At 38.0% G+C, this 26,170-nt stretch overlaps 6 protein-coding genes across 8 annotated transcripts in view; 2 read left to right on the plus strand and 4 right to left on the minus strand.

Annotated features, from left to right (window-relative positions):
- LOC132193094 (protein tolkin-like) overlaps nt 1–1,570 on the minus strand; it is a 22,586-nt gene extending 21,016 nt beyond the window's left edge. Inside the window, exon 1 of the mRNA XM_059613476.1 lies at nt 1,303–1,570. Coding sequence (XP_059469459.1) covers nt 1,303–1,456 — 154 coding nt within the window. The 5' untranslated portion in view covers nt 1,457–1,570. The remainder of the gene's footprint in view (nt 1–1,302) is intronic.
- Nucleotides 1,571–1,950: 380 nt separating this feature from the next.
- LOC132192401 (palmitoyltransferase ZDHHC6) lies at nt 1,951–4,362 on the minus strand. Its single transcript, XM_059612352.1, has 7 exons — nt 4,155–4,362; nt 3,858–4,039; nt 3,372–3,620; nt 3,075–3,203; nt 2,879–3,019; nt 2,741–2,821; nt 1,951–2,532 (listed from the first exon to the last, which is right to left on the minus strand). Exons 1-7 carry the CDS (start codon nt 4,207–4,209, stop codon nt 2,182–2,184), a joined length of 1,188 nt encoding a protein of 395 aa, XP_059468335.1. The 5' UTR covers nt 4,210–4,362; the 3' UTR covers nt 1,951–2,181.
- A 503-nt stretch (nt 4,363–4,865) lies between these two features.
- LOC132193154 (lipopolysaccharide-induced tumor necrosis factor-alpha factor-like) lies at nt 4,866–6,238 on the plus strand. The gene is made up of 3 exons (XM_059613593.1): nt 4,866–5,190; nt 5,303–5,429; nt 5,540–6,238. The coding sequence occupies exons 1-3, from the start codon at nt 4,986–4,988 to the stop codon at nt 5,643–5,645; spliced, it is 438 nt and encodes a 145-aa protein (XP_059469576.1). The 5' UTR covers nt 4,866–4,985; the 3' UTR covers nt 5,646–6,238.
- LOC132193151 (terminal uridylyltransferase 4-like) lies at nt 6,126–12,481 on the minus strand. The gene is made up of 19 exons (XM_059613588.1): nt 12,146–12,481; nt 11,671–12,037; nt 11,492–11,608; nt 11,229–11,406; nt 11,016–11,166; nt 10,770–10,956; nt 10,596–10,719; nt 10,368–10,541; nt 9,869–10,308; nt 9,669–9,816; nt 9,426–9,613; nt 9,159–9,377; nt 8,958–9,104; nt 8,828–8,905; nt 8,484–8,709; nt 8,336–8,433; nt 7,932–8,274; nt 7,126–7,454; nt 6,126–7,069 (listed from the first exon to the last, which is right to left on the minus strand). Exons 2-19 carry the CDS (start codon nt 11,971–11,973, stop codon nt 6,947–6,949), a joined length of 3,573 nt encoding a protein of 1,190 aa, XP_059469571.1. The 5' UTR covers nt 11,974–12,037; nt 12,146–12,481; the 3' UTR covers nt 6,126–6,946.
- Nucleotides 12,482–12,763: 282 nt separating this feature from the next.
- On the plus strand, nt 12,764–23,152 carry LOC132193153 (E3 ubiquitin-protein ligase ZNRF2). 2 transcript variants are annotated; one of them, XM_059613592.1, is made up of 5 exons: nt 12,764–13,032; nt 13,096–13,332; nt 20,827–20,922; nt 20,996–21,101; nt 21,353–23,152. In XM_059613592.1, the coding sequence occupies exons 1-5, from the start codon at nt 12,903–12,905 to the stop codon at nt 21,408–21,410; spliced, it is 627 nt and encodes a 208-aa protein (XP_059469575.1). In that variant the 5' UTR covers nt 12,764–12,902; the 3' UTR covers nt 21,411–23,152. The 2 variants fall into 2 exon arrangements, with proteins under 2 accessions (XP_059469575.1, XP_059469574.1); XM_059613591.1 differs by having other exon boundaries at nt 12,765–13,032; nt 13,087–13,332.
- A 258-nt stretch (nt 23,153–23,410) lies between these two features.
- LOC132193152 (protein DDI1 homolog 2) lies at nt 23,411–25,716 on the minus strand. 2 transcript variants are annotated; one of them, XM_059613590.1, is made up of 5 exons: nt 25,299–25,716; nt 24,994–25,236; nt 24,684–24,938; nt 24,235–24,467; nt 23,411–24,033 (listed from the first exon to the last, which is right to left on the minus strand). In XM_059613590.1, the coding sequence occupies exons 1-5, from the start codon at nt 25,549–25,551 to the stop codon at nt 23,632–23,634; spliced, it is 1,386 nt and encodes a 461-aa protein (XP_059469573.1). In that variant the 5' UTR covers nt 25,552–25,716; the 3' UTR covers nt 23,411–23,631. The 2 variants fall into 2 exon arrangements, with proteins under 2 accessions (XP_059469573.1, XP_059469572.1); XM_059613589.1 differs by having other exon boundaries at nt 24,994–25,248; nt 25,299–25,715.
- Nucleotides 25,717–26,170: the final 454 nt, after the last annotated feature.

Genomic DNA, 26,170 nt, shown 5'->3' on the forward strand with positions numbered 1-26,170 from the left:
TAAAAAATTCAGCGTTTTAGTATTTTTTTAATTCTGTGGTTGAATAATTTTAACGCTACTTACAAATTAATTAAAAATCAGAATACAAAATTTATTGAGTACATTTTTGACCTTTTGGAAAGGAAATTTTCCATATTTTATAAGTGTTGAAATATTTTCCATCAAGTATATTTTTTTTTAAATATGGAATAATTGTCAATTTCATTATATAAATTGTTTTATAATTTTTTTTTGGAATATGAAGTTTACAAACATAAATGTGAGATACCTTGGTAGAATCAGAATTAAAAATTAAAAATAGAATGTTAATCAATGGTTAACCATGATAATGAGGCAGTTAAGCCGGAGACTTGGAATGCGTTTTAGCTGCTGGCAATTTTTTGATTAGTCCTTTTTGAATCCCATTATCGAACGTCACGATCGCGGAAAATAAAATTTATAGCCGCCAGAAAGCTTTTCTAGAAAATTTCCAATATCAAATCAGCAGTTTCTGTTGGAAACATAAAGGGTATATTGAGAAAAGTTTATGGAAGGCACTTCCTGCAATTAACGAGAAGTGCTGACAATGCTGAGAATAAGTCTCAGCTGCCTCATCCTCCTCAGGGCAGGACAGGCAATTTTCCTGGAATTTCACTTGCCCAGTCCTGTTTGTACAGTTACATAAATTTCCAATGCGGGCTTTCAAACGCGAGAGTTGAGAGAAAATCAGCAGTGAGGCTAATAAAAAGTTGAAAAATATAAAAGTTAGAAGAAATAAGCGGGCTTCGTCGATAATAAGGCTAAAAAACTTAATTCGTGTAATTGCGTAGTTCATAATTGTATCACTTTAAATATGGTTGGGTGTAAATTTCTGGTGTTTCTTTAATAGGAGGTATTTTTACTGTACTAAAAAAAATTGATTATTCCTTAATACATCTGGGAATGCCCCTGACAAAGCCTGAAAACTGAGAGCAATATAAAATATAAAAATATGTTTTATGGTGTATAATACATACTTGAATTTTGGAATAATTCTCTCAGAAATATAAGGGCTAGGGGAAAATAAAAATTCAATAAAGTATAATTAAAATATAAGTTATGTAAACAAATTTTAAAATTTTGAAACAATAATTTTTCCCTTTCTAACAAATATTTTACTATTAAATTATAAAGTTTTTTTTTTAAATATTCAGCAATTGGTAGTATGCGATGTTGTTTTGAGGACAGTTCAAAGTTTAATGTCACTTCTCAAAACAAAATATCACGTGGGTCTCGAGAGCGGAACGTGCGCGCATATTATCAAAAGAAAAACACAGCACTCACTGTTCTTGCAGGGGTCGACGTCGATGTCGTCGGAGATGCGGTGTCCGGTGTTGGTGAGGGCGAGCACCTGCTGGAAGGTGAGCGCCGAGGCGGAGGAGGCGGCCGCCGCCGCCGCCGCGAGCACGACGAGGGCGGCCACAGCGAGCAGACGCATGCTGCCGAGAGTGTCTCGCTTGTTCTGTCAGCTCGGTCGGTCGGACGGACGAGTTGCTGCGGACGGACGAGAGGCGCCGACGAACTGCCGCGCGCGCGGATCGCTTCTGCGAGGACTGCCAGGAGCGAGTTCTCGGTGGTGGGGTGCCTACCCAAAGCGCCCTCTGACCGCCCTCCTGCTCCTCCACCGCGCGCCTCCGGCCGCCCCCGCGGCGGCAGCACTGTCTGCACAAGCGTTTCTTTCACTTTTGCGTTCATTGCTGTCTCCTTTACAAGCTCAAAAATAAATCATTTTAAAATGTTTCTCTCAATATTTTTCAGTAAGGAGAGTAATTTTGGTCAGAAAAGTATAAATGACTTAAAATTTAATATAAATTTAGGTTCCTTTAATTTTTAAACAGTAATTTTTAACTGTCTTGAGTATTCACCATATATTTTTGGTAGAGAATTATTTTATCCAAAAATGTAAATTTCTTTAAAAAAAAAAAAAAAACATTTATTTCGTCATTCAAAAGCAGTGCATTGAACTGCCAGTGTTGATTTATTATTTATAAAAAACAAGAAAAGTAACAAAATAAGCAGTTATAACTTAACAAAAATAGCAAAATAGCTTACAAATTGTCACACAAAGCGCCTCACTTTTGTTAGATGTACAGCTTCTCGGGAAAATTCAGACAAACACTCAAGACTAGAACAGAAAAGTGCTTCTTTCCATAAAAAGCATCGTCATTTCTTCTTCTTCGTCTCCACAATATCCTCCTCTTCATCCTCCTCGTCGGTGGCGTCAATCAGATCAACGGCGATGTTTCGAGGAAACCAGCCTCTCAGTCGCCATTTCTCTTTGAGGCCGTGTTCCGAGGCCAGTTCGAGCTCGCCAAAGAGCCAGTGCTTTTTCCACCTTGTAACAAGCACAACGTTGCCCTGCCTCAATCTCAGTCTCGGCTCGTCGCTGTATGGAGGGCAGAAAAGGGTGTACAACCCGTGTGAGATGGGCAGCCACGCACCAGAATAATTTTTTAAGACTTCGTACTTTCGGGCACGTTGCCGCTTCTCCTGCTTTTGTAAAAGCTGCTCAACCTAAAAATAAAATGAAATCCATGTTCAGAAGATATTTCCTGAAGTATTTCAGTTGAATTCAGTCGCTTTAAACGCCGATTAAAATTATGTGTTTTTCTACTAATTGTAAATTGAAGGAACTTTGATTATTATTACAATTTTTTAGTTGGATAAAATTTGAAGAATTGTTTATGGAAACAGAAATATGAGGAAACAAAATCAAGCTTACAGTAAAAGTGTACTGGTCACAGCCTTCGACAACTGGCCACTCAACTCCATCGCCTACAGGCTCGCAGGTCAAAGTTATTACCTAAATAGAGTAAAATATAGTTTTTTTCTCATTATTTTTTGCATTTAAGTTATTCACCTGTCTCAGATTTTTCCAACAACCTAAATTATAAGGATATACAAAAGGCGTCCGGTTTCCTTCACTATGGAGCCGCCGGTACTTGGCTTTCTCCAAAATCCAGTCTTCGATTGCAGTCTGGTTTCGAATAATTGCTCTCATCTGAATTAAAAAAATTTCGTTTTAAATTAAAAAAAAAAAGTGCTTAGGAACTTACTTGGAAATATAAAAGCATGCCGACAGCTAGGACGACACCAATGGCAAGGCCAAGACAGAAAACACAGCCCACTAGACCGTACAATGTAAAAGTGATGATTGGGCCGCCTCCGTAATATGCATATTTCACCTGGAAAGTCATAAAATTTTATTTATATAGAAAAATTAAATTGACAAATATTCCAATTAAAAACATCAAATCAAGTTGATTGATAAATAAAAATTTATTTTCAATTTTTGAATTTTATTAAAAAAAATAATAATAATAAACTGTATTTTAATTAAATAATGAACTCACTCTGTGCAGTGCATGATATAGGGTGCATGTGAGCACCAACGACGATTGAAGGCAGCCAAGAACGGCAAAGAAGAGGAATGCGGTGAAGTGGCCGTGGTTACGATGACCCACGCAGTTATTGATCCACGGACAGTGGTGGTCCATTTTTGTGACGCAGCGGTTGCACTTGCGGCAATGGTGAGAGCGCGGAGCTTTAAAGCCTCCACACACTTTGCACTCCTGCAGGTACTTGGCGTCGGACTCGTTTTCCTATAATATGCAGCAAGATTGCCCAAATAAATAATTATGTTCTTAATAATACACCAAATTTAATTAAAATATTAAGAAAATTTAGAGTTATTAAATTTTCATTAAAGCACTTGTAATAAAAATTGAAACAAATTGTAAATATGCTAGATCAAAGTTTAAATTGTTTTTGATTGAATATTTGATGATGTCATTAAAATCAATTAAAATTTAGTTGTGAATTGAAAAGTTTTTCTTTACCGGACACCATCCGTTGGGCAAGAAACCTGGTCCCACATAAACGGCACTGAGGAAGTTGAAGATTGTGAGTCCGCTGAGTAAAATAAAAAGTAGGAAATTGAGGGCTCCCCCAGCAGAAGAATCCGGAGGCCACCACATTCGATTGCAGTACACAGTCATGTATACAATGCTCTTGATAATGGCTGGAAAAAATTGAACACATATGAATTAATTTATAATAATTAAAAAAACAAAACAGAAATCACATAAAACTGCAGTGGAATGTTAATTAATGCGGCAAGTGGGCCACCGACTCACCTAGGGCTGTCACAGGCCCCCAGTGGCAAATTCTCTTCAGCGGACCTATACACATTGCGTCCGAGTTTAAGGACAGCTTCTGGTCAGAAAATCAACGCCATGGGTGCGCCGGTGCGGACGAAATTCGGCCGAAACGGGGTGATTAATTCTAAAAGAAGAGAGCGAGAGGAATGTCTTGAATTTTGTATCGTGCGCCAGCTGCTGCAGTTGTTTGCCTTCGCTTATGCTGCCACCGAAGGGCTGGTGGCCAAAAATGAAGTAGAGGTTTGCCAGTGAACGGCGCGAATTATTTTACTGTGAAATGCATGACTACGCGCAGCAACCAAGAAAGAATAATAAAAAATAGGAATAAATATAAATAAAAATTCCAAATTAACATTTAAATTTCCAATTTTCCTCATCTTGTTAGAAAAAAAATGTTTGATTGTCCTAAAACACAAAAAATTCGAAAATTTCACTATGAAAAATTGTGATATAATAAAAATGGCAAAATGAAGCACATTTTTCAAGTTTCTACAGATTTCTTGCTCTTGTTTGACTCATCATAATATATTATATAGACAAAAATGACGCAGAAAGCTTAAATGACTTTTCTTTTCACACTTGTGACGTGTGGAGATTAAACATCATAAATAAACTGTCATTGAACAAATATGTAATCCTGTATGTTATAGAGCTCGGCGCGAGCTCTTATCTCCCATTTATCTGTGTATCAACTTTAGTGTGTTTTTCTCTGAAAGCAATAATAAAAGTACCGTTGGACGACAAAGGAAAGCTTAAACTCATTTTGCTTTTCCTCTTCACTTGCTCAACTTGCTTTCTGTGCCCATAATGATGGACCCACCGCCAAGTTACAGCCATCAAGAAAAAATGCACGGTGGAGGGCCTCCCTATCCTCCGGCAGGAGCACCCATTGGGTTTGTTCAACAGCCCCTGTACCCTGCTCCTCCAGCACCCTCTCAGGGACCGACCGTTGTTGTGGGCTCCAATCCCGTTGCAGGAGGACAACCAGCAACTGTGGTGACGACCGTAATCCGTCAGTATAATTTATTAATTTCACACATTATTTGTAATTAAGATTAAATGACATACAAATAATTTGAAATAATTTTTAATTTCTTAATTATTAATTATTTTTAACTACAAAGATTTGCCCTTACCACCAAAGTCGAGCAGATATTCTTGCCCATCATGTAAGGCTGATATAAAAACGAGGGTTGACCACAAAAGTGGAACTAAGACGCATATAATTGCCCTTCTTCTGTGCCTTTTTGGGTAAGCTAAAACATAAAAAATAATGCATTGTATTTTGTGCTGTGCGCACCGCACAAGACATATGATAAATATTTAATCATTTTATTTTTGCTTATTTGTTCAATTTTTAGTTTATGGTGCTGCGCCCCTATTCCATATTGCACTGAAAGTTGCAAGGATGCTTATCACTACTGCCCGGAGTGTGGCACGTACCTTGGGACGTCTGCAAGAAACTAATTTCAGTAATTTTTAACTTATATAATATAATGGCAATAACTACACAAAAATTGTTATTGTCTTAATGTAAATTAATCAGCATTATTTTAGAAACATCAATTTATTGAAAATAATTACTATTATATTATTGAAATTTTATAATTTTAATCAATTATCAAGTAATAACCGATTATGTGAAATAAAAATTACCTTTTATCTTTTGATAAATTGGCACCATTAATTGATTATAAGGATTTTTGAGGAGAGGCGCTGTGCGATTTGACCTCATTGCATTTTATGATTATAAGCACAATCTATCTAATACAGACAGAGCTGCACCAATCTTAATACTAGCTTATGTTCCAGTGGTCAGTGGTGGCCTTACCAAATAGAATATGGAGAATTTTTCTCCCGGCATCCGGGACGTTTGTTTTTGAGATTTTCTTTATAATCTAAATTCTAAATTACACAATGTGAATAAATTCAAATGTCTGAAAAAAGCACAGTTTTAAAACTTAATTGGTTTATTACTTAAATGCCATAATTGTTTTTGAAATTTTTGACTGTCATCCCATCATTACAGTTTTCTTAAAAAATATATTCATTGAAAGAGATCAGATGTTTAATTTTATACATTATTCCTTCCTTGTGGTACATTTTTTTTACGCCCTCAAATTGTTACTCTCAAGCACAATAAAATCCCTATTGCCTTTAGCACAAAAGGCAAGTTTTTTCTAGCTAGAGGCACAGGAAAATGTGCAGCCAAATTCCTACTATTTGCTTGCTGATCAGCAGGTACTTTCAAACCTCATGTTGGACAGATTTTAAAATAATAACAAAAACAGGAACAAATTCAGGGAACCAACAAGACAGCCCAATAAGGGAAAAAAATGAAATTCTAAAACATTAAAAGAGAGCTGCTAAGTTAACAGGATCAGCGCTCTGTTTTACAGCACTAAATTTTGTAGCCCAAAACTGCTTTTTCAAGCCTTTCTTGTAAAACATAAAATCTACAACTTTTAGCAGGTAATCAAGCTAACATTTTCAGGACTTTCAAATGCAATGCGACAACTAGAAAGGCACAAAAATGTGTGTCACTTGCATTGGTCTTCTATGAATTCTTATGTTTAAATTACTTTAAAACTTGTCATTTGAAAGTCCAGTCATTTCAGTAAAAAAAAATCAACAAAAATTTCCACCAAGTTAGCTTTTTGTCATTAGAATATCAGACGGCCACATTAATTCAAAAAGGTGGAGATAAAATTAAAATAGGGGTCTACAATTGCAAGAGTTGTCCGATGCTGCCTTGCCAAACTGCAGGTTTATTGCTGCTGAGGGGGCATGGCCTGTGGATGGCCCAAAGGCGGAGCCATTCCTCTTGGCAATGGTTGCTGATGCTGATACATCTGCTGTTGGCCGCCTTGCAAGCCTGCTTGTGGCCAATTCTGTTAAAAGTCAACACGGATGTAATTTTTTATTTCAATTCATCTTGATATCTCACCATTTGGTGGGCAACCGGCGCCCCAGTGAAATATTGAGGAAACTGGCTGGGAGGCATCCCGTTTGGGAACACATGTTGTGGATTTGCTTGTGGTGGTCGAGGATGGAAAAACATGTGGCCGTGACCACTTGGACCGGAGGGAGCTGGAGGCTGAGACGGCCGTTGCGGAGAAAAGCCAGGAGGCACCTGCATCATGGAGGGTGCTCCTCTCTGCTGCATCAGCCGCATGAAATTGTCAAAGGCTGGCGACGAGTTGGCCGCAACCCCAGGGAGCCCTTTTGTTGGACTTACAGGCAAAGGTGGTGAGGGGGTGCCCATCCCTCCATTCACTACAATGAATGTGGAAATTAAATGATCAATATGAGTGAGGTCTTTCAGGGTAAAGAAAGGGCAGAGTTACTTGGAAAAAATCATATATTTTCAAAATAGCGCATTACACTACGAAAAAATAAAAATTCGTTGCCAGTTTCACAATTAAGAATAATAAAATTGTGATCTACATACAAAAACATCATGCTTTAAGGATAGATTGTAGTGGTATTTAGCAAGAATTAGTCATGCTTAGCTTAAAACCGTTATAATCAATATAATTAATACCCTCTAATAAAAACTGCTAGCGATTAGCATTAAATTCAGCTAAGTAAGCTCAGCGCCAGATAAGCGCCTTTTGAAGATAAGAGTGGGGAAGCCCTTAATTTTTGGGGCCTTCTCCTCTCCATTGTCAGGTCTAGGGAGTCCCTCGACATAAGCTTTTTTCTTCTGCCGGGGTTTCCTGACTCTTTTAGTCTTCACAGGAGCATCTTTACCTTGTTGGAATGCTGCTGGTAGAGGCCCTTGGCTGCCAAAAGGCTGTTGGGGCTTAGGCTGCTGAAGGGGAGGTGGACGAGGCTGCGCCTGTTTTGGAGCAGCAATGGGGGGCTGCCTTTGGGTTTCCGTCAGAGGTCTTGGCTCGTTCTCACGTCTTGGCTGTTGCTGTGGTTTGTTCTGGTTGTTGGGCTTTAGGTTTTTGTGTTTTGGCTGCTGCTGTTGCTGCTGCAGCTGTTGCTTAGGGCAGTTACGAGCAATATGTCCAATTTTCTTGCAAATCCGGCATCCTCGATCGTTCGGCACCTGACCCTCTGTCAAGTATCGTGCGTCAAACAAGTACTCCTAATAAACAAATAAAAAAATCAATAATTAATATGATTGGTAGTGTAGATATATATCTTACTCTTAGCTCTCTGTAGTGAGGTGAGACATCGTCCATACTGATCGGTGTGCCAAAGTGCATTCTGCCTTTCCTGAAGGCTTTGATGATGAAATTATTCACTGAAAAACTCTTTTAAGATTTACGTTGATGACCGTTAAAGACATTATACTTTTTCTGGAGAGCCCGGATCCAAGGTTGTGATTCAGATCAAACGGGTCTTCAATTGCAATGCATTTAGAGTTCCAAAGTTTCTTGAAACGCACCAATTTTTCTTCTTGTCTAATGGAAATGACATGTTCGTTGAAGTCGAATTCTTCTGTGTAGAATCTGAGAAGCTGGTACCACAGTTCTCCAACTGAAGTTGTGTTTTTTCCATATCCAGACCAAACAGTGTCCTACAGAATAAAACAATTCAATATAATATATCTCTAATGATATTTTACATATCATTATGGATTTAATTCAGAATTTTCTTTATTAAATAATAAAAAAGTAACATTAATGTTGGCTTACCAAACGATCTAGGTCGTCAAAGAACCATGTGTTCCATCCCTCAACCAGGACCTGAGGCTGCTCTTCAGTTGTGTACAACTTACAGGAAAAATTAGCATAGATATTGAAAATATTTTAAATCTTTTAATACCTCCTGAAGAACTGGAATGACAGGTGGGTCGCATTGCTGCAGGAAGTAAATAGCCATGAGAATGTAGGCGTACGAAGACAGGCTGCCTCTGGAGGCATCACAAATATCACACAGCTTGGCAAAGCGTTTCAGAGTATACCCCAAAATCTGTTACAATATGGAAAAATGAGGAAAAAGTAAGGCCACAAACTGAAAAAATACTTTAACCCTTCGATCTATTTGTGAATAGAGATGCAACATCCTGGTGTTGCGTTGTGCCAACGTGTTGTACAAACTAATATCACACTCGACCCTGATCCTCGGGTAAGTGAATTTGATGATGGGAACTTTGGCTGTAGTGATGGTAAGTAAATTTTGGATGTGCTCGTAAGTCTTCAGCTCGTTTCCAAGCTCCTCAAACAGAGCCACATCATTGATTCCCTATAAAAGTTTGTTTTGTAATGAAAAATAAAATCTAGAATGAAATACCTCTCCAGTAGGATTGTTGCTAAATGTGAGACAGATGTCCAGATCAGATTTGCGGAAGCCAAAACCATTACAAGACGAGCCAAACAGCTCAAGTTTCACATGTGGAAACTTCATTTTCAAGTGCTGCTGCAGACTGTGAACAAATATCTGTCTCTCCGTCACTTCCTCCTCAGACGGCAGCCAGTTTTCTGCAGAGGTTTAAAAATAAGTAATTATATATGTTTCAAATTATAAAACACCTACGCATTTCTTGCTTGCAAATAGTGTCCAGTTCTCTGAGGAATCTCGAGGTCATTGGAGGCAGTTTTAACAGAGGTGGAAGGTACGTGTCAGGGCAGTCGTTGCGTGTGTGGCCATCCATGAGGCAAATATTACAAACCACAGGGACTTCCTACAATTGTCACTGTCAAAATTAATTCTTTTTCTAAGACAGAGTCACAGACCTGAGCATATCTCTTTGCATTAAAGTCAAATTTGTATGACTCCTTCCTCAGCCTCTGGCACATAGCCTCGGCGACCCTGGGAGTAACAACCTTGGAGGCATAGAAACCGTAGGGGAATTCTTCCTTGACACCCATTTTGTTTACGCCACGCTCAAGTTCCTCAACAGAGTAGACCTTTTTATTTTCAGTAGACTTGATAAATCTCTTCAGGTCCTTGTCCATCATATCCATGGCACTCTGTTCAGCCCTAACAACATTCAGCTTCACCTCTGGCAAGTGCAGAAATTTTTCCATGGGTAGTCTAATGGTGCCCAAAAGCGGTCCAATGTCGGTTTGGGGCACTGCAAAGTACTGGTAAGCATCCAGGAGGCATGACATTATGTAGTCATAGGTTGTTGTGACCAGGTAGCGGGACACATTTCGTTTAAGGAGGTACGGATCTGCAATTAAACGGAATGTCAAGTGGGAATTATACTTATTATAAATTATAAATCATCACCTTCGATGGCAATTTTCCTTGAAGTCCAATGCTTGTCATTTTTGGTCAAAGGTTCCTTCAGCCTAATGCAGACAATGTTCTTTGATTCGGGGAAATCCACAGCATAGAACTGCAACAGTTTGTACCACAGTTCTCCCAATGACATTGTGTTCTCCGACTTCCACTCAGGGAGCTCTACAAATGAAATTTTTATCCTGGGTTTTTGATTCCATATAAAGGTTTACGAACCTTCCTTGATATCTTTGATGACAGGAAGAACAGGAGGCTCAAGTTGCTGCAGGAAGTAAATGAGTAGCAGCGAGTATGAATAAGAAGGCAACATGGCCATTTGGATGTCATCGATCTTGCAGAGCTGATTGAGAAATATGATTTAGAAGTAATTCAATTAATCAATATTTCTACCTTGGTCCACAGTCTAAAACAACTGCCGAGGGGTTTCACCCGGGGGTCTAGATTAGTGTACATTTCCACGAGTTTGCAAGTGTTGGAAGCATCGTGGTGATTTAAACTCAGTACACAATTCAATGACTTGTTCTCATTGGTGAAGAAAATAGAAGGGATGTCACTATTGAAGTCTGACTTCACATCACTACAGGGAGAATAATTCACAGTGAATATGCACAATAAAACAGAACTCATTTTGATTACATAGCAAGCATTGAGGCGCTCAAGACTTGATATGCTTCCTGCAGCATTTCAGGTGCTGTCAAATCTTTGGCCACAATGAAATCTAAATTTAAATCAGCCTGCTTCAGAGCTATCCCAGTCAGGGACGATCCATAAACTTGAACATTGCAACCTAGGAGGCAGGGATAAGTTTAAAAGTTTAGTTCAATGATCGTTGCTAATATAACTTCTCACCTGGCAGATTTTCGGAAATCAATTTGTCCACTTCCGTTGCAAATTCACATCTTGCGATCTTATCGGCATCGGTCAATCCCTCCTTATTGTAGGTTTCAGTCAAAAGACTGGTCAAAGCTTCGAAGTGAGTTTCAGTAGGGGTTGGCAGGTTTTTGATTGTCGTCAACTTTGCTTCAGCCTAAGGAATAACAATGATTGTGAAAAACCATTATGTGAAAATCAGAACAAAATTGTAAGATAAAGATAATCTCAGGTTCCTATACCTTGATATTTTTCCCGTGCTTTTGCTCCTGCGAATGTTGTTCACAGTGGTTGAAAGACATGCAATAATAGTTGCAAAGTTTACAGTAAAATTGTGCGTTTGGATGCTGGACAGCTCTCTGAAAAATTTGACAACGTTATAATTTTTTTCAGCTATGCATAAAATAATTAAGTGAGCAACCTTTCTGAGAACTATGATGAAATTGGCTTCAAGCCAAAGCTGCTTGACCATTTCAAGGTTGATAGGTGGCAGCGGCTGTGTGTCTTGACACTTTGGCTGGTGCTGGGCTCCGGCCTCCTTGCGTCCTCCGTGCTGTTGACCTGCCGGAGGACTGCTACTCTCTACCTGCTGCTGCGGTTGCTGCTGTTGCCTTTTCTGCGGGTTTTGCTGCTGGTTTGGCCGCCGGAAACCGTTGCCGGTTCCGACCGGTCTGGGGATGTACCGTCGAGATTTGGCCTCATCATTAGGTGCGTTTCCATTCATGGTGAACTTTTGTGTTTATTCAGCTTCTCAATGCCAGGCAAAGTCGGCCTACATTATCTACGGCCTGCAGGAAAAAACAATTTTGTCATTGATAAACCCCAACATTAGCCAAAGATTTAGTTTTTGTGACAAAGTGGTATTATCGGAGTCATTACAAAAAAAGATCACTTACATTGCAATGCCTAAATGGAGATAAGAGCAATGTAGCTTCGGCTCCGATTGTTTACCAAATCGACTGAAGGACGGCCATGTTGGTTTAAAGAAAAGTGGGATGGTCTCTCATCGATTGTTGATCGATGTACCAAATTGTTTTGAAAATTAAATTTTTGAGCTCAATAACATTAATTATGATCCTATTACAGTAGCTTAACAAAAACTGAATTTATGGGAAAAAAATTATTCAAAATATTCAATTATATTATAGGATCTGGGAGTTGAATTGTCCATGTTTAAATTTTAGTATCGATCCAGCGCCAATTCAAATCCCGTCCTTACACCCCGGCAAAAGTTGGCCTGCCTTTTGCGTAGTAAACATGGCAAAAGAACGTAAAACGATTGCTGCGCCATCTACAAATGGTGCTACGACAAAATGAAAAAATTAGCTGGTATTGCTGGTAATTTAAATAATTTGCCCTAGACCCTAGACTGTTTGAAAATGCACCCAATTAATTTCAAAATACCGCGATGTAAATGCCAAAAGTGAAAGAATCCTCAAGATAAATATAATTTTGCGGGCAAAATTCGAATGACCGGGCCAAGGTCCGGGGGCACCACCACCAGGTGGCGGGCGGGGCATTTGTTAGAAGTTGGATTGGAGTGGAGACAGAGATCGGAAAAAGAAAAATAGTAATGGTGCGCTTGTAGGTGCGATGATGTCAAGTTTGGGGCCTCGCGACCGCGCCTAGTGCGTCGGACAATGGTTTAGGCGGATGGGGGCAAAGCCGAGCACCGCCGCCGGGGGCGCCAGCAGCCCCCGGGCCCGCACCTTCTCGGCCTCCTCGAGCGCCGATGTGGTGAACGCGAGCGCCTCGGGCTTCAGTCTGCTCAGGGCACTGCCAGGTGAGTGCTCACACCACAACCAGACGAGTGTCATGACCTTGCTCACTCGTGCAGACCTTGCAGGCGCAGTGTCCAGCGACCGGCTGAGGGCGCGCTCGCTGTCCAGCGTGCCGCAGGAGGCGGCCACGGGGGCCGGAGGCCGCGGCCTCACCATCTCCGAGAGTCCCGCCGAGACCGACTCAAGTTCTGAGGAGCAGCCCGAGCAGCAGGTGGCCGCCGTCGCGGCCGCCGGCCTCGGCATCTCAACCCCACGGGTCTACGCCGCCCACTCGCTGCCCTCGCACATCTGGAGCCTTAATGGTAAGAAAAACATTCAGCCGCCTATACAATTTTCTCACTTTTTCAGACAAATTGGAAAAACACGGACATAACAGAACTAAAATAAATAATTATTATTTTACATAAATAGCAGTAAAAACTTTAAAAAATCATTTAATTGATTTTCAGTGACATATACGCACCGACTTAATAATTTTTTTTTATCAGTTGAGAATTTAAATAGTAAAAAGTTAAAATCAATTGTTTTATAATTAAACCACAAGTAAATTGTAAAATATGAAGCTATAATTTTAAACTGCATCAGTATTTCAGTATTAATGGTGAAAATTAATTTCTCAAAGGCCCATGCTGATCCAGTGTATTGTTTATTTTTACAAGCAAGCCTCGCCTTGGCACTCTCACTTTTCACAAGCCAGCAGGGCCTAACGGAGCATAAGAATCCGGTGAAGCAGAAAAGTCTCATACCGGCCTGATGTTTTTCAACTTTATCGCCACTGTAGCGTTTGGGCAATTCCGTTTATAAATATATTGATGCCTCTGACTAAAATAGTTAAATGTTAATTTTGAGAAAGATGTGTGTTTGGGCTAGGATGCGATACAAGAGTAAAGGTCGGCTAGTTGTCGCGTGCGAGTCAGTCTGAAAGTCTGAAGCCCCGACGGGTGCACTTGTTGTGATGCAGATGCGTCACATTTCCGTCGCATTTTCCATGCTTTACGTTTAATTTGGTACGTAAATCTAAAAATGATATTATCTACTTAATTTATTCCGATGAATTTTGATGTTCCCAAAAAGTAAATTTCAGTAAATTTGAGAAAGGAGCGCGGATCAGTTTGCAACGTGTAAAAAATATCTTAGACGGCAATTTAATTTTGTAGCAGTAAATGTGATTAAAAGTTAGTATAAAGAATTTTAACCATCCAAATTACTACAGATGAATATTGCGCTCGTTAATATTTTTATTTTTTTAATAAATAACCAAGAAATTTTTCAAGTTCATTACTAAAGAAGGTTCATGGAAAAAAAATTAACCAACTTTTTTTAAGCCGATATGGTTCATAAATCATAATATATAAAAAACTGCAAGAAAATCTAACACGTATTTTAAAACAATCTTTGAGCAATAAAAATCAAATTTGTTTGCGGACTGATTTTTTAGCTTTTGACAGTCTCCCCTATAAACTTTGTTTTCATAACGCCTTCTATACTAAATTGTATTTAAAATTCAGTCCAAAGTTTCCTATGATTTTTTATTTTATTGGTGCTTATGTTAATATTTGTTTCAACAAATTGATTTTTTCTTTCTTGTAAAATTTATTCAAAGTTTAAAATTGATAAAAAAACGTTTCTCTGAGTAACATTCAACTCAGATAATTAATTGTCTTGCGCTGAATTATGCCAAGGCACAATAATTAACTCTACCTGGCTTTCCAGCTTGTAGATCTTCCCAGTTCTGCTTACAATACCGGAATCCTTGCAATTCCGTAATTATCGCACACGTCATTGGCCGACCCACTTTGCCATTCATCCCTTCAAACGGGTGGAGGGAAGGTGCTTTTTCATTCCAAGAACAGCTTGGAGCGCTCGCGTGGTTTATTTTTGATTTTCCATTTATTTATTTGTGCGCTCAAATGACCCAGTTATGGAGTGTGAGGTTTATTGTTGTTACTTCACATGCATCCAGCGAGCGAGCAAGAGAGAGCAAAGCCACCGCGGCTGCTTTTTCCATCTGCGTGGATGTTTGCTTTTGAAAAGCCACCGGAGAAGCGAATTTCCCAACAATCGTTGTCGCACTCCGGTTGCAAATGTGCGTCTCTTATTCTGCGGCTCTCTGACACAGCGAGAGGTCAGCTCCCCCGAGAGACTGTTTTCCAAAGTTTAAAAACGGTCGCCAATAATTTTTAAGCAGATTTCCGCGAATTTTGTATTAATTTAATCTTAACACTGCAGCTGTTTTTTTTCATCGTAATTTTTCACAAATTCCAAACAAAAATTAATCGACTTGAAATTATATTTTGGAAGGCAGATTTGACTTTTAATTTTTTAGAAATTGTTAAATCAAATTTTTTCGGCTTTATTTGTTCTTTCCTCAAATTTTCATAGACTGAATTAAAGCAAATTTCTCCAGTTTAGAAAATTTTGCTTTGAGTTGCAATATTCTTTTAAAATTAGTAAATCATAAAATGAATTACTTCATCAAATCTAATCATTGCTGCTTGCAATAATTTGAAATTTCCACTTTCAATGTTATAAAAATGCATAGAGAGCAAATTTAAAGTAGATGAAACCTTCTGCAAAATGTTTTTCAAATCCTTCAAATTTTAATGGAATACAATAAAACATACTCAATTTGTTTCAAATATGACGAAAAAAGTATCATTTTCTAATTTTTAACTCATCCGAACGGAATATTTTCAGTCGTTCGGACCCTGTTTATAACTCAATAATATTTTCTAAACGGCTTGTTCAAACATTTTGAAAATTTGTATTCGGATGCAAAATGACACGGCGCATCTAATGGCTATCTTGGATTTTTTGTCCGGTTGCCTATTTTCAAGGGGCATAAAACTTTATATTTTGACCTTTGGCCAGGGTCAATGACCTTTGACCTAGAAACTTGCTGACCATTGAGAAAAGATACCTTGGTTCATTAACTCCAACTTCCTTTCAAGGAAATTAAAAATCTTCAGCCAAATTAATTTGGCAGCAGTTTTAATAAACCCTTATGTTTCTCCGGCGGCCATATTGGATTTTGAAAAATATGAAAAAATTTCATTACTGGAGAATTGTAGGAACCAAAGTATGAACTATCATGTTATTTGATTATAGAAATCAATAAATTCTAAGCGCTCTAAAATTGGATTGATTTTCTCCAAAACGAGAAAAATGCAAAAAACCACGTTTTTTAACATTCAATTAAACTTTTCTCAAAAATTTATGGGGTGACCCCCAATTTTCTGGTGCCAAATCTGTAGCAGGGTTATCAAGGAACATGCTGGTGGGTCACACACCTTTGCCAAAGTTAGTTTCGTTTACTTTAAATGGGATTGAATGATTTTCATAAAAATTGTCCATAAGCGAACCATGTTAAATTCAAACGCGTTTTTCTCAAAAATTTATGGGGTGACCCCCAATTTTCTGGTTATCAAAATGATCCTTATGGCCTAAACTATCAGTTTCTGTGGAGGATATTGCTGCCCTAAGGTGGTACCATCCTCTTTAAATATATAAATATATAATTAAAAATCCTGGATTAAATAATTATTTAACTTGCATTTATTAAAAAAAAAATCAGCGCTTCGAATTTTGTCAAGTTGTTATTTTTTAGTGAAACTAAATAATTCAGTTTAAAAATTCCCTCGTCCTGTTGCACAGTTTAATGTAATTTCGTGGACTTGGATTAGTTCCAGGAGAACAATAAGTTTGACAATGATACACACAACTGATAGGGCAAATTTCGATCAATGTTATCGGAAGTGCTGCTTAAAATCTTGCGGTGCGGCGGCGATGTTGCGATAATAAATTGCGTGTGCACCGCGTTCGAAATAAAATGATTTTGCGACGTCAGCGTTTGGCAGCGCGAATAAGTGGCCACTCGCATAATGAGAAAGAGACGCCAATATTTATTGATTTCAGACAGACCTTCATCCAACAAGTGACTCTATCTACGTGCCAGAGTATTCGTTAATTTTTATTTCAAATAAATAAGGAAATCTTATGTTCCTCCTTTAGCAAGTGAGGTGATCTCGTGATCTCCATGTAACGACGGATTAATCTCCCGTCACGTGCGACGCCTTTCAAGATCAACGGAGACCAACCGTGTCTCTATTTTTCTTCGTAATTACGTAATTTTTTTGGGAAAAAAATCTTTCGTGGGAATTAACACGCCCGTTCTTATCAGCGTCGTCACTTAATTGAATTGCTTTTTTGTTTGGAAACTAGTAATTTTTACAATCAATTAGAGGTTATCATCTGATAAGATATAGTGATGGAAAAGTGGAACGCTCCCTCCCTCGCACTTTTGTTGGGAAGAAATTTCGCAGCAATCGGTTTTATCAGCAGCTCTTGAACTTTTGCAGGCTCAGAGGTTGTGAAGAGTGACTTTCAATTTCAGCTATAAAAGTTGATCTTTACTTTACTTGAAAAAGTCTACTAGAATTCCGTGCTTATATTGATAAGCATAGATTTGTTTAAATTTTATTGTTAAATTGTATTTTTCAAAGGTAAATTTAAATTATAAAATAAGCTATGTAGCTATAAAACTGCAATTAATGCGTTGAGAGCAAATCCCGTAGAAATTTATGGAAAAATTACAATTTTTCGTGTTCGAAAATTCTTAATTATATTTAAAAATTTTAGTTTATACCGGTTTATACTAATTTTTTATCATTAGGTTCTTAAATTTATAGAAACTTAAATAAGTACAAATAATTTTAAACAAAACAAAACGATAATGATTGCATATTTGAAAGAAATTAATACGTATTTTGTTGAAGTAACTGGAGAATGAATTTTCCAACTTTTTCATCAGTTGACGTGAGTTAACGAATGTTTTATCGTCTACGAGTAATTCCAGCCTTTTCCGTGTTGTTGCTTTAAACAGCAATGACCTCATGCCCGCCAGACAACAATACACGTATAAAATTTGATGCAAATAAATTATAAACTCTAGTTATACCATCTATTATACAAATGATTTAAACCTTATCTGTGGCTTGTTTATGCAAAATAAAAATGACAACGAAGTAAAATTGGAATAACCATTTCCTTTGGTTTTATGCCAATATTTTGCAGAATTAAGCACACATTCTTCAAAGCTTTCAAAGAAAATTATTTGCACATAATTTTGGCTTAAATTTCTTAATCACATTATTTGTCCCCTCAAAATTTCCGCTTTCGCTGGTGGTGGAATTAAACTCCTCCCAGTCCTTTGTGGATCCCGTTTCTCTTTCCAAACATAAATTTGGCTGCCACCACCGCCCGTATTTTTTTTTTACCAGGGGTGATATATATAATTTTTGTCGCCTTCTCAGGGGCAAACTGTGCGGGCAGAACGCAATTTCGGCGCCGTAAATCATCGCGCCGTTGCCGCGTGCAAAATATTTGGGTTGGACGGTCACTTATTGCAGCTCCTCAAGGGGCCAATAACTCGTCATCGCGCGTCATAAAATCGCGTTGCACTCGGCCAGTTTCCGCATTTTCTTGCATAAAATGCCGACAAAATGTAAAGAAAGCGGCACCAGAAGAAGAATCAACCTTGAAAGGCGAAAAGCAACGAGGAATTGACGTCACTCGCACACAAAAACGGCCCCATTTCGTTCGCCGTAATTATTGCATGCCTCTTGCGCTTATCTAATTTTATCGAATGGAAACGAAGATCTGCGGCTTTGCTAGAGTGGCTATTTTGTCACTTAATAAAATGGAGCGATTACAAAGCGGTCGACTGGTGTACAGAAACAGAAGATTTGTTAAAAGTGAGAATGATCGATTTTTTTTCATTAGCCTCTTTTCTTTGGAATAATTTCTGTTAAAAAATATTAGTAAACGTTTGTATTCTCTAACATTTTGTAAATATGTTATAATATTTTAGAAATTTAACTCGTTTTTGTTTTAAAAAATATAAAAATTTCTTTTTATTTTAAATTCGTCAAAATTTTATAAAAAAAAAAATAATAAAAATAATAATATAAACGTTTTTAGAACAATTATGCGTTCATAATTGTTCCAGAACTTTTGTGCTTGTCAGAAAGTTTTCAAGATAAGATACAACTTTTGTACTTTGTATTTTTTTAGCTGGATTTTTTTTATTGGAGCTAACGAATTTTTACAACTGCAGCTATTTCAAAGTCGTAAAACTAGCTCTGCCATAAAGAAGCATCTCCTGAACGTATGCAATCCGTTGTCCACCAGGGCCCATCTACAACCCTGAATAATTGAACGCGGGGGAAAGCAGCTGTCGGCCTGCTCTGAATAATTCGCAAGTTTTGGGTGAGACCGTTTAAACTCTGCCATTAATAAGTAAATGAGTCGCCCAGTTTCAAATGGCACCGTGCACAGAGGGTCACGCAACGAATTATTTACACAGCTGCTTCGAAATCAAGAAGGAAAAATTACCAATTATTTTATTAATACAAAGATATTGGTTTATTTATTAAATAAATAATTGTATTCACACTAATTTTTTAAAGATTAGTACTTTCTATTAAATTTAAATTTTTTCAAAATCTTTAAGACTAATAATGAGCTTTTTCTGTTCTTTGAACTAAAAATTTCAGTAAAAAGATAATTTTGAAATTGATTAAAAAAACCTTTTGTGGAAGAATTTTGTAATTAAGGAGAGGTTGTTTAATTTTAGTTTCATTTTATAAGTCCCATTTTCCTACATAAAATTTTAAGTTTTAAGTCATTTATTATTTTTCCTTTGCGAAATAAAAGACCAACATTCATTCAGAGAAGAGCCAAATTCACTTGATAATAAGTTTAATTTATTATGGATCTTTGTTTTAAATTAAAATTTAAACTTTTTAAATAATAAAGTGATTTGCACCGTCGCCGGCCTTGGCTAAACGACTTAAAATTTACCATTGCAAAAGCGGTTTGGTCGCTCTGCTTTTTGCACTAATTAATTGTCGCCGCACTCTGGCGCGAGCAAATCCAACGACGCTTTTTGGTGGTTTCCCGAAGACCTTGAACTTTGTCGCGCGACTCGTAAAGCGTTCACATCTCAACCATTATTACTATCAAGCGCTACGGAACGAGCAGAGAAATAACGCGTTTATTTCATCCGTCTCTCGCTCTATCTTGGCGCGATTTCAAATTTTCGATCTGCGCCTCGTGCAGCGAAAAGTGCGACGCACTTTATTTGTACCACAACGTGAAAACCACCAACGTTTGTTTTTTCTAATTTTTTTTTTCACCGAGATTTCCGTGCTAGAGGGAATTTTGCTAAAAACTAAAAACCGATTCCGCTCTGATTTTGCGCCTTTGCCGTTGCGACCAAGGACGGTCGCTTGTTTGTGTTTCGAATATAGCAGCACCTTGAAAATCCGTTTTGGCAATGAGTGTCAGTCGCGCCAGCTGATTCCCAACTTCCGCCTCGCTAATAAACTTTTGATCGCGGTGATAAGAACGGCGGCGGATTGAGTGTAGCCTTGGTCGTGACGCAAAGGTTGTGGGCAAATGAGCTCCCTAACCAGCCAAAAATGTTTTTTAAGAAAAACTGGACTTTTTTAATAAAGTGGTTGTCTTTTATATTGCAGTAAAATTGGATAATCAATCAAATAAAAAATATTTTTTTAATTAAATAAAATAATGAGCTTTTAATATCTATTTATTTTTTTTTTTAATTTTTATAAGAAAAAACTACAAAATATACCTTTTATTTTTTATGTAAATTTTATAAATAATTAAAAAGTTTGGACGTTTGTTGGGTTATTTTAAAGTAATCACTTATAATTTTTTTCAAAATTTTGATTCTTTGGTTTGATTGTAATAGAAAATGTCTCGTGTGCTTTTAGGAATCAAGTGTCCAGTGTGCTCGAAATTCGTTCTACCAGATGACATCGAGTGTCACCTTGTTATGTGCCTCACGAAACCGCGTCTCTCTTACAATGGTAAATGATGACGTTTAATTATTTTGTCTATCAACTCAGCGACTGCTCTCTAAAATCCACTCGCGTATTGCAGAGGACGTCTTGTCCGAAACAAAGGGAGAGTGTGTGATTTGCTTTGAGGAGCTCGAGCAAGGGGACACGATCGCCAGGCTGCCCTGCCTCTGCATATATCACAAGCAGTAAGTAGTTATAAAATTTCAAAACATTTTATTTTTTGATACTATAAAAGATCTTTTATATTTATTTATATTAAAATTTTCAATTTATTGAATATACTTTTAAACTATAACATAACAATTGATAGTAATTTTTAAGTAATCGAAAGTAATGATCTTAAAAATTTGATTTAATAAAAACTAATTTAGTCTTTTTTATTTTATTTAATAGCTATTGTTTTCTGATGCAAATGGTAATTTTATTCAATTTGCAGATGTATTGATCAGTGGTTCAACATTAATCGCTCGTGTCCAGAGCACCCTGGTGACTGAGACTAACTAACTGCTGCAAACTGTGCTGAGACCGAAACTGTCCTTATCTCTTGATTTGGTTCTTCAAGTGAAAAAGTGATCCGACGACACTATATGATTTAACGTGATATTAGAAGCATATACTATTAAAACAAGAGAAATCAACCTACTGATGAAGAGGAAGCGTCGGAGAAGAAACGAGCAAGAGAATGCCGCTTCTCCGAGTTGTCAATAATTTTAGTTGTCCCTTCCATTACCAGTTAAGTTATCATCTCGAATACTCCTGATGAATCGTTTTAGTCCTAAAGAGAAGAAATTAGTTGATTATCAGAGTTCCCTTTTGTTCACTTTACTATTTTGCCATTCATTTTGTCAAAGCAACCAACCACACAAGTTGAGAGCAGTGAAATAATAATTTTTATACATTTTCTATGTGGCATTTTTGTATTAACAAATAACGATGTTGTTAATTTCAGTCATTATTTTTTAAGTTGGCACGTCCATGCCGGAGAAATGTTCCGAGTGCAAAGAAGGCAAAGAGATTTAATTTTATGGCAAATTACCAGTTGTGGCAATTTTCCTGAGCCTGCGCTGTTTGAAAACTGAAAAAAGTCCAGATATCATTTTGAAAGATCAAGATTTGTATTTAATTCAGCGAGGCTACAGTTTGAATAAGGTGGATTTGTTTTTAAAAAATTATGTGCAAGTAAATTGTGCCTTTGAATCATTATTGTAACAAAGACAAACAGAACATAGTGAGGGAAGAGTACGTAACAAGGACGAGTGCAAGAAACCTTTGGGATGGAACTTTCCACTGCTGGATTGACGAAAATGGACCGCTTAAGAGTGTTAACAAGGAACACTTCATACTGGTTTTAAAATGCAAGAACCGCCAAACCTCGAGTGGTTTCAAGATGCAAATGAACTTAAAACAAAAACAAACTAAGGTTATAAACATGATGCTTTGTAAAAATGAAAACTACAACGCCTGCTGTCTGATGTGCTTGTAGAGCAGTTTTTGAAGCGCGCGCCCCCTATTTCCAAATCCCCTGGTCAGGTTGTGTCAGAATGACAATGCTTCGTTATTTTTCTGTCAACTATATTAGTTTCTTATGAACTGATATCTTAAATTTGAACTTGTTAGCTGTTGTATTTTTGATCCAGAATATCCAGATAATTCTTTTGGGCCAACTTGAAATTGTTCTTTTTGCAATTTGATAATTTATTTGTTACCTATTTGGTCGTTTTTTTTTCAAATAAGATATTTTACTTTTCCCGTACGAAGCATCCACTTATAACGTTACCTGATTTTAATGCAACTAATTAACCATTAAATCGCCCCGCGCTTAAATCTCACACATGTTCCTAATTGTATTTTTACAAGTTATACTGGTATGCAGTTTGATTGGTGGTGCTAATTTTTTGTTTGTGTTTCTGCCAAACTGTACGTCATCTGCACACACGCGTGACGACTCCTGTCCCATTTCGAAAGCGCCTTTCTATCGCAAGCACACAACAGTCTTGGGAGATTTAAAAAGTTGCCTCACAGTTGTAAATCAACAATATTAATTGTCAGCTAGAGAAGCAAAAAGCAGTACCAAACTAACAAAATTCAGTGTCGCTCCATCCGTGTGCCAGCACTCACTTCTTTCTCGGCTCTGATGAATTTTCACCTCTTGTAGTAGTCAAACGAGGAGTTTGTAAGAGGCAAAATGGATAAAAAAAAAAGTAAATAAAACTCTGCGAACAAGCTCAAATTGGATCTTTGTGCAAATGCGCGGTGTATGAGAGTTTGAAGAAATCATTCACCCGTATGAATGGACACACGCAGCTTCAAAGAAGTGGCAAGAGTCGCTTTGTGAGGTGGAGAGAAAATTGTAAAAATAAAAAGCAAATGATAATTAAAAAGGTAAAAAATAAAACAAAACGTCGTTATAACCTAATCTGTGATTACATGACCATTAAAACGATTTAAAATGTGACCAGGTTGTTTTTCTCAGTGAATTCAAAAGCTAGAAAAGTAGACTTAAATAATTTTAATTGCAATCCCAAAACATACAAAATAAAAACAGTCAATTATGTTTTATTTGTTAACCTTAGCAATGGCCATAGCAGGGCGATTTATTTGAAGTTCCTCGTCTGTTATATTGAAAAACAGCTGTTCTCCACACACCAATAAGGATCAAAGAGTTAGTAAGCCCGTACGCAGAAACCAGTTTGAGAAATGACTCAATATCACTGATCAAAACTTCAGACTCTTGGCAAACAGGGCGGCTGTGGCCTGGGTCTTGTCTCCCTTGAACCGGCGCAGCTCGGATATGACTTGCTCCCGGTTGAAGCCCAGGGCCATAATTTCTTTGACTGTAGCTTCAGTGAACGCATCTCCAGGCATGATTGTGGTGGCCGGATCTGAAAGGCGGCCACTCGGCCCAGCAGCGGAGGAGCTCTGTTGGCTTCGCTCCATAGCCTCGGCCATCTGCTGGTGCTCGGCTTGCCTCAGACTTTCCTCCAGGACCTTTTGTTCGTCCATGGTGTCAGAGCCGCTCAGACGGGCGCATTCGGGCAGGTCACCTTCGGCCAAGAACGGGGTCTCCGTGCCAGTGGTGCCGATGTGCAAAATGTTTCTCTTTAGGTCGATTGTGCACTAGAAAAGTAAATGGTCAATAATCCAATATTTCATTTTGATATTGCTATAAAAAAAACTTTAGATTTTTTAAATAAATTATTTAGAGATATTAACTGAATTAAATCCTGTTTCTATAAAAAAACCTAATATTTAAGTTTCTTTGAACATGGGTTTGATATTTTTTTACTTTATGTTTTTCTTTCATAGAAAAGTATTAACCTGGTGCCGTTTCAACATGTCCAAGCCCAGGAGCATGTCCATCTTCTGCTGCTCAAGGATGGAGAATGAGGAAGTCAAAAAGTCCTTCTCGATCTGAATCTGAACCATGTGGACCCGACCAATAATTCGTTGAATACCAACACCCTTTGCATAGCCTGCCCAGCGATGATCTACCAAGCGCATGATGTTGCATCTTTCAGCACACTCCGCAGACATGATTGTAGTTTGAGCGCCTAGGAATTATTACAAATTAAATTGTAATAAATAATTTCTTAATCTAATAAGAAATTCAAATGTATTTCTTTTTTTAAATAAAGCGTTTTTTGGCTTTTTTGAAATTATGAGAAAACAAGAAACAATTTAATATTTTAAAACAAAAAAATTATTTGTTTCATTAGATGAATTTGGTCAAATTCAAGTTTCATCAATGATGGAATTTTTTTATTCACCTGAGTCGATGAATGCTTTGACAGGGTGGCCATTGACAAAGCAGTTGATGTAAAGCATGACCACTGTGCCGAAAGTCTCCGGATTGTACTCCATGGCTGCCTCCATGTTGGCCTCGATGTTCTTCTGCCTGATTTCGTCAGCAATCAGTCTTTGAGCTTCAGCATCGAACGGGTCTGCATTCAGCATCCTGAGGCGCAGTCGTTCTCGCTCAGCCTTGGCTTCTTGCTGCTCCTTCAGAACTTGGGCAAATTTCTCTGGAAAATAATAATGATTTTATTTTATTTTTTTTTTACAATTTTCAAAATTTACCGAGACTTCCCGAGGTGAGCGCATCTGCGAGTCTGGGGTTGTTCTGCTTGAGCATGGACAAGGCACTCGGGTCAGCAAGCAGCATTTCCCTGATCACGGCGGGGTCGTCGGAAGAGAGACCCATCTGACCTGCAGCCCCTGAGGGCTGTCTTGATGTTGAGGCGACGTTGCTCGGGATTTGGATGTTGCTGAAGTCAAACATGGGCATGGAAAGTCCTCCAGCTGGCGCAGCTCCACCACTAGCTGGGGCACGACCTTTAAAGAAAGTTAATAAAAAAAAATTGATAAATAATAAATTATGTAACCTGTTGAGGGTCTTTGGGATGGAGTGCGTTCGGAAATCTGCTGCAAGATGAGCATGTCGCCCTCCTTGATGCCGTATTCCTTCAGCGTCTTCTTATTGTCCGTCAGTGGCATTCCGTTGAACGAAAGCTGAATTTCGTGTGCAGGGACGCCGGACTCGACTTCGCAAAAGGCCTTCAGGTTCTCAAGTTCGAGGTCCTCGCTGACGTTCAGCGGGAACACTTGGTCCGAGAGACTCGCCACCGTAATATTCATCGTAATAATATTATTGTCAGGTTCGATTTCTCTCTGTGTGATGCTCACGCCGGGCTCCGAACCCGCGTCCACCAGTCAGAATAAATGCTTTCGAAATTCGGCGTCCTTTCGCCCTTAGAGACCGACTTGGAATTGCAACAGCAGATGATAAAGCACAACAACCACAACACACACTCACTTGTTTATTTCAGGAATTCCTCGAGTCTCAAAATGTGATACACCAACTTTATAAAATAAAAACGTGGATATTATAAACAGAAAAATTTATTGAAAAATTTTTGTTTATTTTATTTTTTCAAATTTATTTGTGATAAAATTTTAATCATTATAACATTGTACTATTTTACGGTTTGAATAGAAAAGGCACTGCCAATTTTCATTTATAAAGGTGGTCAACATGTATTTTTTCAACCAAAAGAGCGCGTATCATGAATTAACACGAACCGCGGGAAAAAGGGAAACAAAACACAGGCTGTTTGTTCAAGGAGTTTATAGGAACGAAAATCCTTGTGTGCGTGTTCTCTACTCCTTCACAGATTTGCAGAAAGGCGTTTATTGTTCCTCTAAAAGCACCAGGGACAGAGACTGGTGTTTGAGAGGGTATTGTTAATCTTCTTAG

Source organism: Neocloeon triangulifer, unplaced genomic scaffold, assembly GCF_031216515.1.
Source record: "Neocloeon triangulifer isolate White Clay Creek 2 clone unplaced genomic scaffold, ASM3121651v1 ptg000003l, whole genome shotgun sequence".
NCBI lineage: Eukaryota > Metazoa > Arthropoda > Insecta > Ephemeroptera > Baetidae > Neocloeon > Neocloeon triangulifer.

What these genes read in the sequence shown, in the direction of transcription:
- LOC132193153 (XM_059613591.1), top strand. Translation starts at nt 12,903, where the DNA reads ATGGGGGCAAAGCCGAGCACCGCCGCCGGGGGCGCCAGCAGCCCCCGG. An exon ending in GCACATCTGGAGCCTTAATG is followed by an intron (nt 13,333 to 20,826) that starts GTAAGAAAAACA and finishes GTGTGCTTTTAG; the next exon opens with GAATCAAGTGTCCAGTGTGC. An exon ending in CTCTGCATATATCACAAGCA is followed by an intron (nt 21,102 to 21,352) that starts GTAAGTAGTTAT and finishes TTCAATTTGCAG; the next exon opens with ATGTATTGATCAGTGGTTCA.
- LOC132192401 (XM_059612352.1), bottom strand. Translation starts at nt 4,209, where the DNA reads ATGTGTATAGGTCCGCTGAAGAGAATTTGCCACTGGGGGCCTGTGACA. An exon ending in TATATCATGCACTGCACAGA is followed by an intron (nt 3,204 to 3,371) that starts GTGAGTTCATTA and finishes ATGACTTTCCAG; the next exon opens with GTGAAATATGCATATTACGG. An exon ending in GTGACCAGTACACTTTTACT is followed by an intron (nt 2,533 to 2,740) that starts GTAAGCTTGATT and finishes TTTTATTTTTAG; the next exon opens with GTTGAGCAGCTTTTACAAAA.
- LOC132193152 (XM_059613589.1), bottom strand. Translation starts at nt 25,551, where the DNA reads ATGAATATTACGGTGGCGAGTCTCTCGGACCAAGTGTTCCCGCTGAAC. An exon ending in CAAAGCATTCATCGACTCAG is followed by an intron (nt 24,468 to 24,683) that starts GTGAATAAAAAA and finishes AATAATTCCTAG; the next exon opens with GCGCTCAAACTACAATCATG. An exon ending in ACATGTTGAAACGGCACCAG is followed by an intron (nt 24,034 to 24,234) that starts GTTAATACTTTT and finishes TTACTTTTCTAG; the next exon opens with TGCACAATCGACCTAAAGAG.
- LOC132193154 (XM_059613593.1), top strand. Translation starts at nt 4,986, where the DNA reads ATGATGGACCCACCGCCAAGTTACAGCCATCAAGAAAAAATGCACGGT. An exon ending in TGTGGTGACGACCGTAATCC is followed by an intron (nt 5,191 to 5,302) that starts GTCAGTATAATT and finishes TTAACTACAAAG; the next exon opens with ATTTGCCCTTACCACCAAAG. An exon ending in CTTCTTCTGTGCCTTTTTGG is followed by an intron (nt 5,430 to 5,539) that starts GTAAGCTAAAAC and finishes TTCAATTTTTAG; the next exon opens with TTTATGGTGCTGCGCCCCTA.
- LOC132193151 (XM_059613588.1), bottom strand. Translation starts at nt 11,973, where the DNA reads ATGAATGGAAACGCACCTAATGATGAGGCCAAATCTCGACGGTACATC. An exon ending in TATTTGCAAGCAAGAAATGC is followed by an intron (nt 9,614 to 9,668) that starts GTAGGTGTTTTA and finishes AAACCTCTGCAG; the next exon opens with AAAACTGGCTGCCGTCTGAG. An exon ending in AAATAGATCGAAGGGTTAAA is followed by an intron (nt 9,105 to 9,158) that starts GTATTTTTTCAG and finishes ATATTGTAACAG; the next exon opens with ATTTTGGGGTATACTCTGAA.